This window comes from Oreochromis aureus, linkage group 13 (assembly GCF_013358895.1).
Source record: "Oreochromis aureus strain Israel breed Guangdong linkage group 13, ZZ_aureus, whole genome shotgun sequence".
NCBI lineage: Eukaryota > Metazoa > Chordata > Actinopteri > Cichliformes > Cichlidae > Oreochromis > Oreochromis aureus.
Window position 1 is genome coordinate 1,816,444 of NC_052954.1, and position 19,648 is coordinate 1,836,091.

The following is a 19,648-nucleotide window of genomic DNA, read 5'->3' on the forward strand; positions in this document are numbered from 1 at the left end:
TTCATCTGTATTGCCATACCCTCATGAAGTGCAGTCAGCTTCTTCAGCCTGTGTTTGGGCCTGGTGCTGTCCAACTCTTCATATCGGAGACCCTTTCTTGGATGTCTGCCACTGTGATGGTAACTGACCCTGTTCAGGGAGGTTGCTGTGCCACTGAGCATTACTGTTATGGGTTGCGTCCTCCTCATGTATGCTCTTCCAGTATTGTTCCGTCTCCAGCCTTGTGGTGCTGTTCTCATATTGTTCCCCTGCCACTGAGAGTGCATCTTGGATGGTTCGGTGGAGAACAGCTGCTTTATTTTCCTGCCTCCTATTTCTTTGGTATACCTCTTCAAGCGGCTTTCCAAGACTGTAAGTCCTTGCTTGGCAGTTTCCAAGGCCTCCAGTATGGACAGCTTGCTGTACTTCATTGCACCTGCAACTCGGATAGATGCCTAACTTCCCTGAGTGCTACCTTGATCTTGGCCTCTAGTCTCCTTCTCTATGGAGGATACTGCTTGAGCAGCTGGATATATAAGGTTAATTTTAATTTTTTTTATGTCTAGCACAAAGTGTGGCTATGTGCATGTGTTAGATTAATCACAAGACCTATAACTGAAGAAAGTACTTGTCCTTATTATGTAGGCCATCATGATTAATTTAGTTAATGATGTTATTTTTCTACTTACATGTGTTAGCTCATTAACATTGCATAAACAGTCTGATTATAAAACAAAAAACACATGTGAACAGATATCACTGAAAATAAACAAACCAAAGATGACTTTGTACACATAATTTACATTTAAAGAGAAGAAGATAGATGTTATCTTACCTTTTCAAAATGACCGCAAGGCACTCTTCTGCCATCTTTCTGAGATAACTGCACAGATTTTCCCAGGAAAGGCGATGGTATGAGATTTCATGTGACTTCATGATATTACAAGAGCATCTCCCCATTAGACACATGACCACAGTCTGGTTACATTGTACCACCTTATATCAACATGACTGAATCTAACAAATCATATATATAAATATATATGACATGACATGACCATACCAGTAAAAAATATAAGTCCATACATAGTAAGTGGTGATATGAATATTTTAAAAATTACACAAGCTAGTATGGGGATACAACTAGCTTGTTGAAATAAACCCAGAATGGGTCCTGCCCACAGACACCAACAACAACAAACAGAGAGAAAACTGATTAAGTCAGCCAGGGAGTGACAGAGGCATTTCAATACCTTGATGCTTTCGTTTTCAGCTGTTCTGTGGTAGATTTGCTGCTGTGCTTGCTCGTTGTCCTGTTACAATTTTGGCCATGTGGCCTCTCTGCATAATCAAACGTGGCCAATTTGCTCTCATATGTCCAAATGATATATCAAAAGCCGTGGAGTTTTGGTGCTTCTAGACCTGCTGCTTTTGACACTGTGGACCATAAGATCCTTCTATCCCATCTAGAACATGAAGACAGACTCAAAGGCACAGTTCTGACTTGGTTTAAATCATATCGACAAATAGAAGTTTCTCTTTACATGTGGGAGACCGTTCTTCTATAACAGCACCTCTCACTTGTGGAGTGCCTCAAGGGCACATTCTGGGCCCACTTCTTTTTTCATTGTATATGTTGCCTCTGGGGTGTGTCTTTGGAAAACACAACTGTCATGATCCTGGGTCTGGGGACCCTGTGTTTATGTGTCTTCTGATTTACGGGTATTCTTTGTTTTAATGTTTGTCATGGTTTAGTAATTTGTATTTCTAGCTTCCTTAGTTCTTTTCAGATTATATTTTGTGCTTTCTAGTTCTTAGGTTTTGTTACTGTGTCTCCATGTCGAGTTAGTTATTTTCTCATGGCTGTTCTTCCCCGGTCCCAGTGTTGGGTCCATGTCTCAGTGGGTCTCTGGTTTTTTGTTTTATTTTGATAGTCTTTGTCCTGTGTTCAGTGTATTTAGTTTTGCTTCCCCTTTGTCTCGTAATGTCAGATTTGCCCCAGCTGTGTTCCCACCTGTTCCCCATCCTCTCATTACCTTACCTGTGTATTTAAGTCCTCACTTAATTTATATCACTTTATTTCCTCACTTTATTTATATGAAAGAAACTATACTGTGGTGGGGCTTGTTTATTTCTTGTTTATTTTTTGTTTTTGTTTGTTTGTTTTATTTTGCTTTACTTTTGCTTCATATGTTGTTTGTTTAATTTAAGACTAAAAGAAAATTAAATGAATGAGAGGTAAAACTTGAGGGGGTAGGGCCAAATAAGTGTATACGTCTGACTACTCCTTTTCAAACAAAAAGATGGAATGATATTTTGTAATGATTGTGAATGTACATGTTTGAAATAAAAATGAACTCAACTCTTTCCCTGTTTGTTGTGGCATTCTCCATGTCTATAAACACTGTTGCTGAGATACTGTGTTTATTGCTATTCATTTATCATATTTTGTTTCCATTTTATTCTATTTTAATATGAACTATGTGGTTTGGGTATGGGTTTGTGTGTGTGTGTGTGTGTGTGTGTGTGTGTGTGTGTGTGTGTGTGTGTGTGTGTGTGTGTGTGTGTGTGTGTGTGTGTGTGTGTGCCCTTCAGCAGCCCTTCCAAAGACCCATGGGCAGGGGATTTTTTGTTTAGACTTTAACATTTAACATATATGTCTTTTGTCCTGTCTTCCTCCCCTCACTCCTAAAAGGTTGCAGCAGCTGCCCCTTTCTGAGCTTGGCTGTTTCTTCCTGTTAGAGGGGAGTTTTTCCTTCCCACTGTTGACAAGTGCTTGCTCAAAGAGGGCCCCTCTAATTGTAGGGGTTTTCTCTAGTATTATTGTAGGGTCTTTACTTTATAATATAAGAGATAAGATAAGATAAGATAAGATAAGATAAGATAAGATAAGATAAGATAAGACTTCCCCACGATGGGGAAATTTTTGCTTTACCTCAGCTCAGGTACAGATATCAGAAGGAAAATACAAAAAGTACAAATAAAATACAAACAAATAAAAAATAAGTAAGATAATACACTATATACAATGGTAGCATACACAGTATGTGATTATGGATATGGTTGGAAATATGCAAGACATAAACTATATAGCTTAACATAACTATTTTACCACTACTATTCCTATGTATAGACATGTACACGCAGACACACATGTACACACTAACTATACATATACATACATATATACCTGCACATGTCCATACACATAGAAGGTCCATTATGCATGAAGTGGTGACTGTGGATGTCCACTATGTCCAGTGACTTATGACATCGTGATTGAGGAGTTATAGAGTCTAACTGCTGTTGGGATGAATGCTCTGTAAAGCGCTCCTTCCTGCAGCGAGGGTGCCTCTTGAGCTTGATATAAACCCTCTTGAGGCAAATGTTGTTATGATTTGGTGTTATATGAGTGAAACTGAACCGAATTCAACCTGCTAACTGGGGTCTGTAGAGTCTAAGATTTAGCAAATGTAGTTTTGCCATTTCTCTGAGCAGAACTTTGCACTGACCTTGGGGTGAATTTGCTTTAGCATTCACGACTGGGAAGCTTTGGGCAATTTGTTAAACCGTACAGGTCTTTGATATCAGTTGTTTGCTGGATCATTTTTTTAATATGACACATGTGAACATGTGATTTCTGATCAGGTTATTTTAATTTTGGTTTTTTGCATGGGCATTACTTAGTTAGGGTTGCAACCCAAGATAAGGGTCTGTGTAACTTTGAAGCTAATAATAATCCAAGCCTCCTCCACTTCCTCCTTATCATACCCATTTCCAAGGGGCTGAATAATAAAGCTATTGTGGAATTCCCAAAAGCTGCAATTTTCTAATGGTGACTTATGGCTGTCTTCAGAGGAGAGACAGTCCCAAAAGATTCCTGTGTTTTATTTTTTTTGGCTCTATTGGTAATTTCTCCCTTCATAATTAAATGAGGTTGATTTTTAAAAAAAAAAAAAAAAATAACACAGGCATTCACACTTTATTAAAGAAGGTACCGACATGCCTGCTTTGATGGCTCCACCAATCCACACGAGGAGGGGGAAAAAAAACATTAAACACCAGTCTGTGGGGGCCATGAAACTGTGCTTTCTAAATATTTATTTATTTATTATGACTGTAAACGTCATAAACAGTAAACTAGAAAAATTAAGACAAACACACACACAAAAGAAGCATAAAAAGAGTATAGGAATCTAGAAAATAGGGATTCAGGTGTCATCTAAGGTTTTATGTTTTATTTTTTAACTGAGAAACCTTATTAAAAAAATCATATCAGAAGACATGACACAAGTTAAGTATTCAGGGCAGTGATCATACAAATGTGTAAAAATAGTTTGGCTCTACAATGTTCTGGGCTAGCCTATTCTACAGGCAATAGAAGCAGATGAAAACAGTTACAGTTTTTAACTTCAGTTAACGGGGATTATTGATTATTCTGCTTATGTTCCTTAAAGAGCCAAGAAATCAAAACCTCTTTCCATTTTAGTCAAGTTTTTTTTTCCAGACTCCATGAGGCCCATTGGGCTGGAATTAAAACGGCCGCTTGATAATTTAGTTTACCATAAAGTTATCAGTGGTGTTATTGTCTAAGATATGAGGCCTGTTGGAGCCTCTCAGTGACATATTAGCACTTTAATCACACACTCGGTTTTCTATATACTGGTTTTTCCAGTAGAAAGTTCAGAGTTTAGAGCTAAAATGCTCATTCATGTTTAGAGCCATAAACTCACATTTTGTAATAAATAAAATCATTTCTGAAAATCACTTTAGTTCAAGGAAATGTATTTCCAAAAGACGGCAGCTGTGTTTTAGTGCAGTATTCCGTTTTAAAGCTGCTTTGCATGAAGAGATAAAACTTCCCAAACTGATTTTCTGAAAACTACGCTTGGAGTTAAGTTCAGTCTTGCGTTGTATTAGTGAGTTACTGCATTTGATCCTTGCAGCCTTTCCCCTAATGTTCGTTATTGGTCCCGTTTTAAACGAAGACCTGCACTTTAGTGTGCAGAAACGCTGCTAGGCATTAAAATTTGATGTCGACCCACTGGCCAGTGAAAACTCTTTAAAGGTATCACATTGTAATCCCACGTTAAGTAATTAAGTCCCAGTAGCTTTTAGAAGGAGAGAAAATCAATAAGCTGTGCGGTTTAATTTTTCATTCACTTGACGAGGAGTTTGAATAGTTGTGTCTTGAAAAAAGCAAAATATAAAAGTTACTATATCAATTTTAATATTGCTATGATCTACGATCCACGACTGAATAAATTTAGAGCTGTTTGTTCTGGTAAACTGCGATAAATATCGTCCTAATTTAAATCCGCGCGTAGTCATTGATCATTTCCATAATCGTTAATATTTAAAATAACTGTCGAATAACAACACGCTATTTGTTTGTATTAACTTGAATTTTGAAATTTATGTTAGTTTCAATGTCTGCGGGGAAAACAGTGCGCAGTTCTGTTTCGGTTAAGCACGACGGTGTTTGTGTCCCATCATCCCTCTAAACATGAATTAATGATGTCGATGCAACAACAAAGGAGCAGCGTACCATTAATATGTTTCAGTGATTCATATTATATATTTTGAGCCCATTAGACCAAACTATTAAGGTTCCCAATTTTTGCAGCATAAATTAAAAATTGACTGCGTTGTGTTCTTTCAACTGGTGCCATTTATTTGCCATTTCTTTGGTTGCCTTTTACAGTGAGTTCAGTTCACGGACCCACTTCAGCCCTCAGACCGTCGGCCGATCACGGAATTTAACTGTAACAGTTTTTTTCATCCATTTTTTTCTCTACCTCATCCACAGCACACTGGCAGCGGGGTCTAGAAACACTGTTGCTGAGATAAATGTACGAAATGTTAAAAGAAACGAAGAATGTGTAAATGCTACTTGATCAAATTTCCTTAGCCAAAAATAAATATTCGGTTTTTGCTTTCTTCATTCATATTTCTACAGCTCCTCTTAGCTCAGCGCCGCGCAGCTGGGAGAAAATCACCCAAACTGTGAATGTGTAATCTTTTCACTGCGGTAATTCACACCGGCACTAGAACAAGTGAAAACATTTGCCAGCACTGAATTTAACGTCAGAGAATGGATTGTTTCAGGTTGTGAAGCTAAAGGCCTTAAGGCCCGCACAGTAAATGTGCAAAAAAAAAAAAAAAAAAAAGTGCAAAAAGCAGAAACATCTTCAGTTGTTTCCAACTGATCGAGTGCGGCTGTTAATTTGTGTTTTAGAGAGCAGTAGCCTATTTAACCAGTTGAGCTCGCAGGCCTGAAACTGGATCTTAATCTCTGTCTAATCTTTGGCAGTTTGACTGGTGTCCTCGTGCGCTGGGAGGGGAGTGTGGGATGTGGGGGTGTTGGGGTTCTCCTGCAAACGCACACAGAAAGACGCATGCACTAGAACTACCGGAGCTCGCGTGAGCACAAACAGTAGAGTTCAGGAAGTGGCGCGTGAAGCAGCCTAAATTCCTCGCGCAGGAGCGGGGGCTCGCGGAGGCCATGGATCACATAGGGATACTGGGGGCGCACCTGCAGCAGCACGCGCAAGTGGAGTCCATTAGTTTCGGCATCGATCAGATCCTCAGCAACGTGGAGCAAAGCTGCATGTTGGGCACGAGGATGCACGAGCCGGACTACGGACACCCGGCCTACAACAGCGGCGCGAGCGGCGGCGTGAACGGTGGTTTCACGTGCAACAACAGCGGATATAACGGCACCGGCAGCGCGTGCGGGATGTCTTCCCTCGGCAGTGCTTATCAGATGAGCATGGGCGTGAATATGAACGGTGCTAACGTCAACCCCGCCGGGGTCATCCGTGTCCCCGCTCACCGGCCTCTGAGCGCCGGGAACTCTTCCATGCCTGCGATGAGCGGGACCATCAACAACCTGACAGCGCTCACGTTCCCATGGATGGAGAGCAATCGACGCTACACTAAAGACAGATTCACAGGTATCCCACCTATTATTAGTATTATTATTAGAAGTAGTATTTATTGGACCTTCCTATAATGAAAATGTAAATGTACCCGGCAGACTGCTTTGTGGTTTCTCATCTCTCTTCATTTTGTAGTCCGATTATTCATTGTTTAAAATAAAAAAAGAATAATATCTGTGTGTGTGTGTGCGTGTATGTGTGTGTGTGTGTGTGTGTGGAAGAGAGAGAGAGAGAGTGGATAAAATAGCAATACTAAACGTTAGTTTAAACTCGCGGTACTTTACTTTTCTTTTTTTTTAAGGGAAGAAAGAGAAGAATCAGTTATTCTCAGCAGTAATTTGTACACAGGCAGAATACACGTTAGAGAAATCCGGGTGACTGTTGAAAACCTGTGGCTGCCTGTCTGTGTTTGTGTAGCCGCTCCGCCGCCCCGGAATTTTAGACTTCTGTTTATTAACTGCACCGTGTTTCTTATATAAAACTTTGGTTTAAAATTTTGAAAATATAATTTTGTTTATAACTAAATATGTGGCGGATTTACTGTAAGGCAATGTGAATATGATAAGTGGTTTGATCATGGTTTTTAACCAATTCAGTTCCTGAATTAAAATATATATGCATAATTTAAAAAAAAATGACTTCTGCATTATATTAAAAAACTATTGCCTATATTACTATGTAATATAGGCAATAGTTTTAATCATTTTTACGGAGCTGCTTTTTCTCCTGCTGCGCTGCTGGTGCGCTCTCGGTGTCTTTTGCCCTGCACATCCTGCTTCCCTGTCCTGTCTCACCCTGTCCTTTCCTTTCTCGTCCTTCTGCCCTTCTCTCCTGTTTAGTGTCCCTCTCACCCCTCACTGTAACACGTCGTGTAGGTCACCCTTATCAGAACCGGACACCGCCGAAGAAGAAAAAGCCCCGGACGTCCTTCACCCGCCTGCAGATCTGTGAGCTGGAGAAACGCTTTCACCGGCAGAAGTACCTGGCGTCGGCTGAACGTGCTGCGCTGGCCAAAGCACTGAAGATGACCGACGCACAAGTCAAAACCTGGTTCCAAAACAGACGCACCAAGTGGAGGTGAAGTTACCAGTACTATATACGCGTTTGTACAAAATCTACCGAACATGCGCCGAACAGGCATTCTTTATCAAAGACTGCCTATTTGATTCCTAGGGGATGTCAGGAAAACCATCTGTGTTTTTAAAGGTCTCATTGGACCCAAATATTCCACCATGAGTTTCCCTTCTGTGACGTTATCTTGTTGTGTGTTCTTATTTGCATATTTACCGTAAATCCTCATAGGCCACAGATGCTGTGTAGCTTAATTTTGCTGATAAAAATATGGTATGCAAAAAAAAGAAACCCGTCTCAGGTACCATTTATTGCAGGATTGTGGTGAAGTGCCGACAGAAAGCTTCCTCCCAATTTAACAAGGCCATTGGACAAATTAATTAAAATGAAATTAGCCAGCTACTGGCATGTATATAGCTCAGCTTGGAGACAGTGAAACAGGCGTTCTGTGAAAATCTCTGGCTCTGTGACTATTAAAATATGGTAATCTTGTAGAACATTTCTCTATCAGTCTGTAGAAATCTTTTATTTTCCTAGAAATAATCATTTTCTGTGTCACAGAAAAGCTCGGGAAAGGCTTTTAATACCACTTTCCCATTTCTACATTTTTAAGAGCAAATTCAGCAACAAGAAATATTTTCATAATAATAACTATTAAAGATCAAACATCACTGATATTTGAAAGAAACTGTTTGCATTAGCCTATTTTAGTTAGACAGTTGAAAACATATAGCCTAACTCTCCAAATTCTCTGTGTGTCTCCCAAAACAAACTGATGTAGCCTAATTCTGATACCCCGGAGTGTCACAGCTCGTGCTTGTACATTGTGCTGAATCTGTGCTCGATTTCATGTCACTCTGTTGTTGATACAGACGGCAAACGGCGGAAGAGCGAGAGGCTGAGCGGCAGCAGGCCAATCGGATCCTCATGCAGCTGCAGCAGGAGGCCTTCCAGAAGACGATCAACCAACCCGTGACCCCGGACCCGCTGTGCCTACAGAACAGCTCTCTATTTGCCCTGCAGAGCCTGCAGCCATGGAACGAGAATACCGCAAAGATAGGCAGCGTAACTGCCTGCGAGTAGAATCAGCACAAACCATCTAGCAGGGTGTCTGAGAGACTGCTTAATAGCAGAGAAACTGGCTAAAGCTTACATGCAAGGTCATGTCCCTGTTCTTGTTGTCACCCATCTACTGTCAGATAGACTTTGAAGCACCATCAGACAGAGTCCCCCAGCACTACTCGCTCCTAATGGGGATCACAGTCTGAGGTGGATTCTTCAGTGGTCTGGAGTGAATCCAGCCCTGCAGACACCAAGGTTTAATCTTTGGGAATAATTCGGAGGAGTACTGATGGACAGTGTGACAGACTGGCATCGAAGAGTTGTTGTAGCTACTGTAATTTCCTAAGAGACTAAATGATTCATGGCTAAATAACGTATTTTCATATGGAGTCTCTTACAAAAAGAATATGCTTCTGCAATCAGTGTCTATCCAACCCCTCACAGCAGTTTGTGATGTGACTGCGACTTTTAATCTGTTGACTTGTGTTGCTGGACACAAATTTTCACCTCTTTGTGTTCCAAATTATCCTACATTTGTCATGCACACGAAATGAATTTTGGCTCACTGCAGCATAAAAGAGCACTTATTTTATCACCTGAGATGAATAACAGCGAGAGTGAAAAGAGTAAACCTGTGTGTTTCACCCCGTCTTACTGTAGCTAGGCTATATATGGTCAAAAATCATCTGATTAATGGGGGAACAAATACCATGGCACTTTATAAGTACGTTTAACAAAAAACATACTTTTCATCACAGTTTAGCTCATATCACATTTTCTTTTCTCTTATTTTTGTAAAAGGGTTTTACAGACGGTATTTTCCTAACTGTCACCTCTGTAAAGCAAAGGATCTTAGACCTGACACCAAAAAACAATTACAAAAAGCTGTCGTGTGTTCATTTTTTGTCCACTGTGTGTGTATGTGTGTGTGTGTGTGTATGTGTCTGTGTGTGTCTGTGTGTGTGTGTGTGTGATATGCTTCAAAACAGCAAAAAGCTGTCTTCATACACAGGAGGCAGTTACATATTTTGAACACTGACACACATTTTCTTTCTGTGTAACGTAGCATTTAGCGTGAATGTCTCTTGAGCCTCATCATGAGAATGATGATTGAAACAGCTGATTGGAGAAATAATTAATAACAACTATGTTCATTAAAAACTAATTTAGAATGAAGGAGATAGAAAACCTCCCCACTTTATGCCGTAGTTTTTCCCTGTGTGACACTCTAATGGCTGAAGTGAAAAAATAATGAATTTCTTTAAATACTATGATCGTGTTATGTTCTGTAATTTATGTAGATCGAATTCTCTTCGTGGGCTATCGTTAAAGTATCTCACTGTTTATCAGTCAGTTCTCACAGCACTTCCAGATACAAATCAGGGGTTTGAATTCTGTTTTGCTTATTTGTTTTGTCAGACAGATTTAGTTCTTTTCATACATTAGTGTATAAACAAAAACATAAATGTGGATATTTTTCTGCTTTTTTTCACTGATGCCAACAGACTGCAGAAGCATGTTTGTGCGTGTATACATGTGTGATGTGACATTTGCCAGGACTGGTTTCTGAAAGGCTGAAGGAGAATTTCATCATCCACTCAGAAATATCAGTGCTGAGCCACTGAAGCTGATCCACACTGGTGCCTCCTGGAATTCCTTTCCCCCAACACACACACACACACACACACACACACACACACACACACACACACACACACACACACACACACATCCCTGCAACAGCCTGAAATCAGATTAAATCATAATGTTGGGGACTGTGATACTTATAGTAAATCATTAATAAACACCTCCCAATCTTATGTTCAAGAAAGACAACAAGGCAGCTGAAGAATCCGCTGCACACTCAGGATCACAGCAAAAAGTCCTGCTGGTCAGGCCAGAATAAATGCCCTGAGTAAGATAATGATGATGTGAGTTTCATGTGTGCCTCCGAGCACGCCCTAGAGTCCTACTTGCACTGAGTGAGCTCTATCTTAAATGGAAAACTACACAGAGAAATGTGCCTAGATCAAAGTACCAGACAGTGGAAATGTGGCTTTAGAGTAATCTGCATATAAATCAAGATTAGCTCCTGGCTGTGGGGTGAATTTGGTGTAAAGACCAATATTAGTATTTCTGAACAAAAGTCATTATCAGGGGTTAAAGTTGGGCTACGGCTTTCTGCCACCGTCAGTTAACGAGCAATTAATTGTGTGTGTGTGTGTGTGTGTGTGTGTGTGTGTGTGTGTGTGTGTGTGTGAGCTGTTTGCTTCCAGTGATGTCATTGACATACCTACTCAAAAATTTAAAAAAATGACGTTGCACGGCCCTCTGCATCATACACTCTGAAATGATTCTTTGTTGACAGTTGAATCCTGTGGAGATGAGCAATTTGAAAAAGCTCTAGAAGGAGAGGGTAGGAGGGCCGTTACATAATCGGTTGTTTATAAGGTCCCAATATCAGCTGTCCTGTTTAAGCTGATGCTGTGGCCTGTGTCTTTATAATCATATGAGACTGGACTGTATGTACTGGGTGTGTGATTTCCTTTCTCTCACTTGATTCAGGTGCCCAACACTTTTTTCTCCTGTGAAAACAGCTGACTCCACTTGTCAACTGGCAGTACACGAGCGGTTTCTAGATCTTCATCTGGGCAGCTGAACACTCCAAGCACACAGTGCTGTACAACATTTAGACGGCTAAGTTCCAAAACGAAAATGCATTTTAAGTGACTGTTAATAATAATCTTATATCATTACATTATCATTCTGCATGCTTTAATATCAAAGAATTGTTTTACAGCTACTGCTTGAAATAAAGCTCAAGTATTTTAATTGCAATTCATTGTTGAAATTTAATATTTTCACAATATACCAATACTAGGGCCAAAGTGTGTGTGTGATATTACATGAAAATGTTAATTTTGATGAGATGATGACTGCCATTCACTTAACCTTTTAGGTGGCATTATCTTATTGGCTGGTTGTTTATGATTCACAGTGTAAAGTTTTTATTCTAATAACTTTTGCTGTCACATGAATTTGACAGCAAAGGTTATTCCCTCTAAAATTTGATGCAATGGAAGTATAAAGTAGAATAACGTGAAATTACTCATCAATTTAACTCACGGGTGAATGGGGAGGGTGCACATGATAAAAAGAAAAAACATGGCATGCATATGTTTATTATTATTGTCATTGTCATTATTATTATTGCTCTTGTTTTGTTTTGCTGTTTTTAATATTTAGTTCCTACTAAGGCTTTTGATCAGTATTAAGATTACAGTTATTTGCTCATTTTGCTGACAAAAATATTTTTGTTACACTTAAAATTAACGCTACTCTCACATCAATGTGGTGTTACATTTTAAATTAACCTAAATCCAGGGCATATTTTAGAATAACATAAAAATCAATTGAAATGAAAAATTCCACTAAAACCCAACACAAAACGAAAGCAACACACTTTTCTTTTATCACTGTTTAGATCGGGACTATTTGTCATGATTATTTCTTAAGTTTAATGGGAGAAATACTTCTGTTGCACGTAAACATAACACTCCATTCATTGTACCTGCATGATGTGAATAAAACATATAGAAAAGTCCTCCACAGCTGTGAGATCACGCTCCATGTCCCCTGCATGTGTGTACAGTTCAGGTGTTGCAGGAGATCGTGTATCTTGTCTAGTACTGTGAACATTTTCCCGAAGCCTTCCATCCTCGGTGGGTTTATCGGACAAATGTGGAAAAACTGTTCGACTTAGATGGGATGCAGCTGTGTGCGTAGTGACCCGTGTTTTCCATCCAGATCAGTGAGCTGTGATTTGCACACGCAGGCCGCTGAGCGCTGATTCAGGGAGCAGCTGATCTGCTTTCCTTTGCATTCTGTTAGCAAAGGGTTAGCATTTTTGTATTGCTTGATCACATTAATTTAACTGGAAATTAAAACTGCGAACTAGATTAAAATTCGATGAATTGCACAACCCTATTGTCTACATGTGAAGGCAGCTGTATTTTAATTAAATGATCAACGTTGAAACTGACGAGTCATCATCAAAACGGATATTTAGCCTTTGATCCCCCCCTGCTGGCTGCATGCAGCACTGCACTGGCTCGCCGATCATTTTTCGTCGCTAGGTGATGATGAAAATTGCGTAAATGTTAGTCGACAAACAGTAACGTCATTGTATAAGTGCAGGCGGAGTACATTGAAAACAACTGCTGGTTTAGTGTTTCTGCTTGTTAGAGATGTCTCTCCTGCGCTTGTGTTCCTCCGGCGGCAGACAGCTGTTCTGTAAGAGTCCAGCTGTGGAGCCGCTTTTCACAGGTCAGTTCGCTTCAGTGAGAGAAAACGGAACCTCGAAAATTGACAATATTTGCAAGTTGTTGTTGTTGTTCTTTAAATGCTTTATTTAATACATCTGCCGTCAGAACAAGAGAACAGAGCCAGGAGGAGTTCTTGTAACATAATTAATTAACAGAAGAGTCCGTATTCTAAATAAGAGATAAATGATTCTTCTTGATTGGAAAGTTGCAGACGGGACATGTTGCATTCTGTAAGGGGGAAAACTCACACTTCTTGACATTTAAGTGGGTCCAGAAGCAGCTGAGAAAGATTATAGATGTGTGTTAATATGGGAGAAGGATGCAACACACAACAGCAATGTTCAGTGACTAAGAGCAAACCATAGCAACCTCCCTGAACAGGATCCAGTAACCATCAGAGTGGCAGATATCCAGGAAAGAGTCTCCAGTATTAAGAACTGGACAGCACCAGGCTAACAACAAAGCTAACTGCACTCCACGAGCACATGGCAGTACAAATGAACCAGCTGCTAATGGACAAGATTGACCTGGAATGGCTAACTGATTCCCAAGGATGCCCAGAACGGACCGGTCCTGTCCAACTACCACCAGTAACCTGCCTCAATACAATAGGGAAGCACCTGTCAGGCATCATAAGTGCTAAGATGAACAGGTACATGTTTCAATACATGATCAGGGCACTGAAGGGAATTGTCAAGCACACTAGAGGAGCAAAACATAACCTAATGTTAGATGGAGCAGTGACACGAGACTGTAAGACCAGACTGACCAACCTGTGCACCGCCTGGATTGACCACAAGAAGGTGTATGCCTCAGACATGGTTTCTAGAATGCCTGGAACTGTACAAGATAAACAGTACCCTAAGAGCAGCGGCGAACAACACTACAGGGCAGGAGTGAATGAAACATCGACTCACTGATCCATGCCACTAAGATCTGCAGCGGTGACATCACAATGTCATTTGGACTGGAGAAATGTAATCGAGTGGTAACAAAGAGAGCAAAGGTAGGGATTGAACGCAGAAGGCAACATTACTGAGGATAGCAATATGTACCTGGAAATCCCCCAGGCAAAGGGGAACCATGAAGACGCCGCTAGGAAAGCCACAACCACCAAATATCTGCAGAGAGTAAGGCAAGTCCTGAGAAGTCAGCTGAATGGGAAGAACAAGATCCAGACAATCAACATCTACACCCTGCTGGGATAATAAGCTGGCCAAAGGAGGAAACAGAAGCATCAAGACAAGGAACTTCCTTACCATGCATGGAGGATTTCACCCCAAATCCAGCACCCTAAGTCTGTATGCTAAGTGGAAGGAAGGTGAGCGTTAACGCCAATATACAGGAAGATGGGTACAACTGATAATATGCATAGTGAATATCTTAGGCAGAAACCTGAGAAAGAAGAAGAACAAGAACAGGAACCATGATGGAAGGTCAGGCCCCTTCCATAGAAGAAGTGGCCAATATTGAGAAATCCCATCAGTGGTTCCACAAAGCTGGACTGAAAGAGGGCACATAACAGCAGGGCGCAAGATGCTAGCAGGCAGGGCATGCATGGAACGCCATGACCAAGTGGCTGGCATAGTGTACAGGTCCCAAGGTCAAAATGGTACCATGGTGGAGAATCCTCAATCTTAACCTCCTAGGACCTGCCGTCCACATATGTGGACATCACATTTTGGGTTATTTAGACCAAAATACTTGATTTTGCTCTACATGGGCCTGATATCCACTTAGGAGGAGATTATACTGCTACTGTTCTATCAAAGTTTTAAAAGGATATCCTCATATGTGGCTCGTATTTGTCTTAAAAACAAAAATAAGGTAAAAAAAAAAAAAAATCTGGTAATTCTTTGTTTTTACATTCATCAGGCCCCAATCAGCCCAAATATCAAAGAGAAATTAAAAATGCATGCCGTGGAAGAGTTCGGGTCTTAGGAGGTTAAGTGAAGTATGGCATCTTTCCATGTTCATGCATCATAGTCACGTGGGGCTGTGATGGCTGGATACAGAGCTTCAGCAGAACAAAAGTAGACAAGATGCCTTTGAACAAACTGGAACCTAATACTTGAGTGTGTCTCTTCCTTCAGGGTGTTTGCGGGCAGCCAGCAGAGCGGTGAATGACAAGGAGCCATTGAAGAAGGCCAAAACCCCAAAAGGACGATTTGACAACCTCGAAGAGACGAGCAAAGACGTACTAGAAAGTGAGAAAGAGACAAAGCATTTTCTGCATCTAGTTAACATACAAACTGCACTCAGCAAGTTGACAACCAAAGTGATCAGCGAACAAACTGTAAATAATACTGTTAATAATCAGGGATAATGAAGAATGAAAGTAGATGTGCTGTTTCTTTATTACATTTTTTGTTTTTTGAAACAAGAACAGAGATTAAGATGAAACTGTTTATGACCGTGTGGCTTAATTTGCCATGTGTGTGTGGAACAGTGGTTAGCACTGTACTAGGTTCTCCTCCAACAGTCTAAAGACATACAGTTAGTGGAGTTGGGTTAACTGGTCATTCTAAATTGCCCATAGGTGTAACTGTGAGTGTGAATGGTTGTCAGTCTCTCTGTTAGCTCTGCAACAGGCTGATGACCTGTCCAAGGTGTACCTCCCCTTTCGACCTGTGGCACCTGGAATCGTGTGCTGCTCCAAATCAAATCAGAGCTCCCAGTCTGTTTTAATCTGGAACTAAGTCAGAGCCACCCCACCAACCCTGAGGGAACAGTTCAAGATGATGGTGGTAGTGAATTTAAACAGCAGTGTGATTGTAAAATTTTCATCTGTACTGGCACTGTTGTGGATTAAATAAGTGAGCCATAAGCAGCACACTGAGCCGACTCTATCGTACTACAGAAAGCTAGTATGCTACATTGGTAGTTATACATGAATGGTTCTATGTTTTTATGAGCATGCTATGTTTTTTTTTTTTTCACTTTTCCAACGTTACTACTGGAAAACACAAACTCAGGAGTCATGTCCACATTCTGTCCGACATCCGGGATGTTGGTTTTTGGGAGGTGTTTATAGGGATTAAGTTAAGAAAGGGCTCACAAGCACAAACTGTACCTCCAAAATGACCATGAAGTTAAATCAGAAACTGCCAAAGTCGTTGAAATGGATTCTCAAACTTTCATATTAAAACACATTTTTAGACTATGTGCTTAGTCCTCCTAACACAACATTTTCATTTGAACTGACAGCGAGTTTATTTATGAAAGGTATATTTTTATATTTAATATGCATTTTCATTCCAAATTGGTCTAGAGCACAGGTGTCGAACTCCAGGCCTCGAGGGCCGCTGTCCTGCTTGTTTTCCAACTAACCTGTCCTTGTAGCTTCTTAATGGCAAAGCACACCTGATCCAGGTAATCAACAGCAGGTAGGGCAGGGATATCTCAAAACAAGCAGGATGCTGGCCCTCGAGGCCTGGAGTTTGACACCCCTGGTTTAGAGGTTTTAAAAGGTCTGAAAGTGACCTAATTGTAAACTGAAAAAAGAAAAACTGTCACTGAAGATCTCAATGACTCTTATTTTTCAGAGTTCCCTGATGATGTGAACCCTGTGACGAAGGAGAAGGGGGGCCCACGGGGTCCAGAGCCAACTCGCTATGGAGATTGGGAGAGAAAGGGCCGGTGTGTAGACTTCTAGCTCATTATCTGTAAATTAATGTGTACCTTATGAGTATGGAGATGTACTGTAAAATGACATACTGATGCAGTTTGGATATGTATGCAGCCATTAGTGGTTTTCTGTCTTTTGTTTAATCATGATGGAGGAGTAACGAGCAAGTTGCTGCAAGTTTCCAAATTAAAGTAATAAAACAACAAAGATACACTTTGTGTTTTCATTGAGGTCAGCAGAGGTATAACTACAGAGACACTTCTGTTCTGGGTAATCCATGGGCAAACTGGCAGAAGAATTGCCCCATGCTGTTTTTCTTTTGTCTACCATTTTCATGTTATATCAAAGCAGGTCCAGGAATATGATCAGGTGCCTGGGTTCACTGCAGATGGAATGTGCACGCTTACATTGTGTTTGTTGTGTCTGGATCCTATTACCATCATATACACAGAGCTAACTGAACACTCAGGCCTTTCTTGCATTTTGTTTTAAGAACAATTACACAAGAAAAAGTAATCAAATATCAGTTGAAACATTTAAACACAGACTTCAACTGCATAGAGCCACAATAGTCTTCTGCCACAGACCTAGTTCATCTCATACTTAATGGGTTAATGCTCAAAAAAGTCAAAATCACTTAAATATTTTAAGAGTTTGAGTTTGCACATTGATGGTGGTCTGCTACACCTGACTGTCGGTTCTGTCTCCAGATATATATGTTCAGATTGATAAATATAAAAGTGATTTTACAATTGTACACCAGATAGTGACCTCACCACGGTGATGCATGAGCCATCCTCCTCGTCCCCAGACTCTGCTTCCTTTATGAAAGACGTGTCAGTGGGATTAAGGAGGTCCTCAAAGTATTCCTTCAGTCACCCGACAACAGCCTCAGTTGAAGTCAGCAGCACTCCACCCGCATTGTACATCCTCAGGAGTCACCTGAGGTTTGCCAGAATCACTTTGACAGTACGAAAGTCTTTTTCCATAACCTTACTGAACTCCTCCCACACCAAAGCGTCTGCTTCAACCTCTGCCTGAGCCACGGTCCACTTAGCCTGCCGGTAACCATTGGCTGCCTCTGAAGTCTCACAGGCTAATCAAGCCCGATAAGACTCCTTCAGCCTTTTTCAGGGACAAACTGTGGTTTGCACAAAGTCCAGTAACAGAACACCGCTGGGCCATTCCCCCCAATCATGCCCCTCCAGGCCTTATTGTTGTTGTCCACATGAGTGTTAGTCTCCCAGTAAGATGACAGAATCAACAGGTGGAGCACCCTGAAGCACCCCACTCAGGGACTCTGAGAAGACTCATTACTCTGAACTGTCATTCAGAGTTTAAGCGCAGACGACAGTCAGGACCCGTTCCCCGACCCGAAGGCAAAGGGAACAAGCCTTCTCATCCACCAGGAAAAACCCCAACATACAGGCAGCAAGCCAAGGGATACTAGGGTGCCCACCCCAGCACGTTGCCTCTCACCAAGGGCAATTCCAGACTGGGACAGAGTCCAGCCCCTCTCCAGGAGACTGGTTCCAGAGCCCTGGCTGTGCATTGAGGTGAGCCCAACTTTATCTAGTCGGTATCTCTCAACCTCAAGCACTACCTCAGGTTCCTTCTCCTCCAGAGAGGGTCAATGTCCCCGTTGCCAGCCTCAGTAGCCGAGGATCAGACCGCCAGGGTCTCTGGCCTTGGCTACCACCCAGCACACACTGCACCCCACCCCTAGAGTTCCTCCTGCAGGTGGTGAGGTTACAGGAGGGTGGTGCCATGTCCCTTCTTCAGGCCAGGCCCCATGAGCTAAGGCGCTCACCAGGTGCTCACCCTCGGGCACCCTCTGCAGGCCTGGCTCCAGGGCGGGGCCCCCTTTAACCCTACGTTGGTCAGGGTGAACTGTTCCCTCAATGTTGCACTCATAGGAGTCTTTAAACCAATAGAATGAATAAGAAAATATAATGATTCTAATGACAGGTCTCATAGGCCTTGGAGGCTGCTGCATGTGTGTGTATGTGAGAATGATGGGAGGGGGAGTGACTCTGACACTAAGAAACCACTAATGTAAAAGAATGAATGACTTTTAAAATGTATGATTTAATAAAATTAATTGTATTGAGTATATTGTGATTGGCACAGGGTTTTGAAGAGAAACGAGCTAATGATAAATGTAATTAAATCTAATTGACACTGGGAGATTGTACGTCCAGACAGGAAGAAAGAGGGAGAGATACAAATCAGCACTTGGCAGAGTGTAAAAGAAAGCGCACAGGAGTGTCCAGCATTGTTACGTCCTCTAGTTCTAGTAGTGAGCAGAAGTCATCATCAGCTATGGGATTCCACAGTTAGAAATTATATCAAGTAACACCAGAGGGGCAACCAATGCCAACACTGTGGTAAGAACAACCAAATCTATTATATCCACACAGAGACGGGCACTTTGTGCATCTTTGAACTCTACACAACTGCACCATAAAAATATGCTGTCCATGTTGTTATTTTCTGTGTCATGTTGATGTTGTCTACACTGTCTGTTTGCCTACTCGTCTATTCTGTAGGTACATTGAGATCAAATCCGGGGCTCAGTTCCTTGTGTGTGTACACATAACTGGCCAATGAAGATGAATCTCGTTATTTTCTTTTGTTTTCTC

The 19,648-nt window shown here is 41.2% G+C and overlaps 2 protein-coding genes across 2 annotated transcripts; both read left to right on the plus strand.

Annotated features, from left to right (window-relative positions):
- Positions 1 to 6,413: 6,413 nt before the first annotated feature.
- Positions 6,414 to 10,784, plus strand: tlx1 (T cell leukemia homeobox 1). Its single transcript, XM_031739899.2, has 3 exons — positions 6,414 to 6,935; positions 7,760 to 7,997; positions 8,864 to 10,784. Exons 1-3 carry the CDS (start codon positions 6,485 to 6,487, stop codon positions 9,072 to 9,074), a joined length of 900 nt encoding a protein of 299 aa, XP_031595759.1. The 5' UTR covers positions 6,414 to 6,484; the 3' UTR covers positions 9,075 to 10,784.
- A 2,413-nt stretch (positions 10,785 to 13,197) lies between these two features.
- sdhaf4 (succinate dehydrogenase complex assembly factor 4) lies at positions 13,198 to 17,217 on the plus strand. The gene is made up of 3 exons (XM_031739889.2): positions 13,198 to 13,379; positions 15,472 to 15,585; positions 16,924 to 17,217. Exons 1-3 carry the CDS (start codon positions 13,301 to 13,303, stop codon positions 17,031 to 17,033), a joined length of 303 nt encoding a protein of 100 aa, XP_031595749.1. The 5' UTR covers positions 13,198 to 13,300; the 3' UTR covers positions 17,034 to 17,217.
- The last annotated feature ends 2,431 nt before the right edge of the window (positions 17,218 to 19,648 follow it).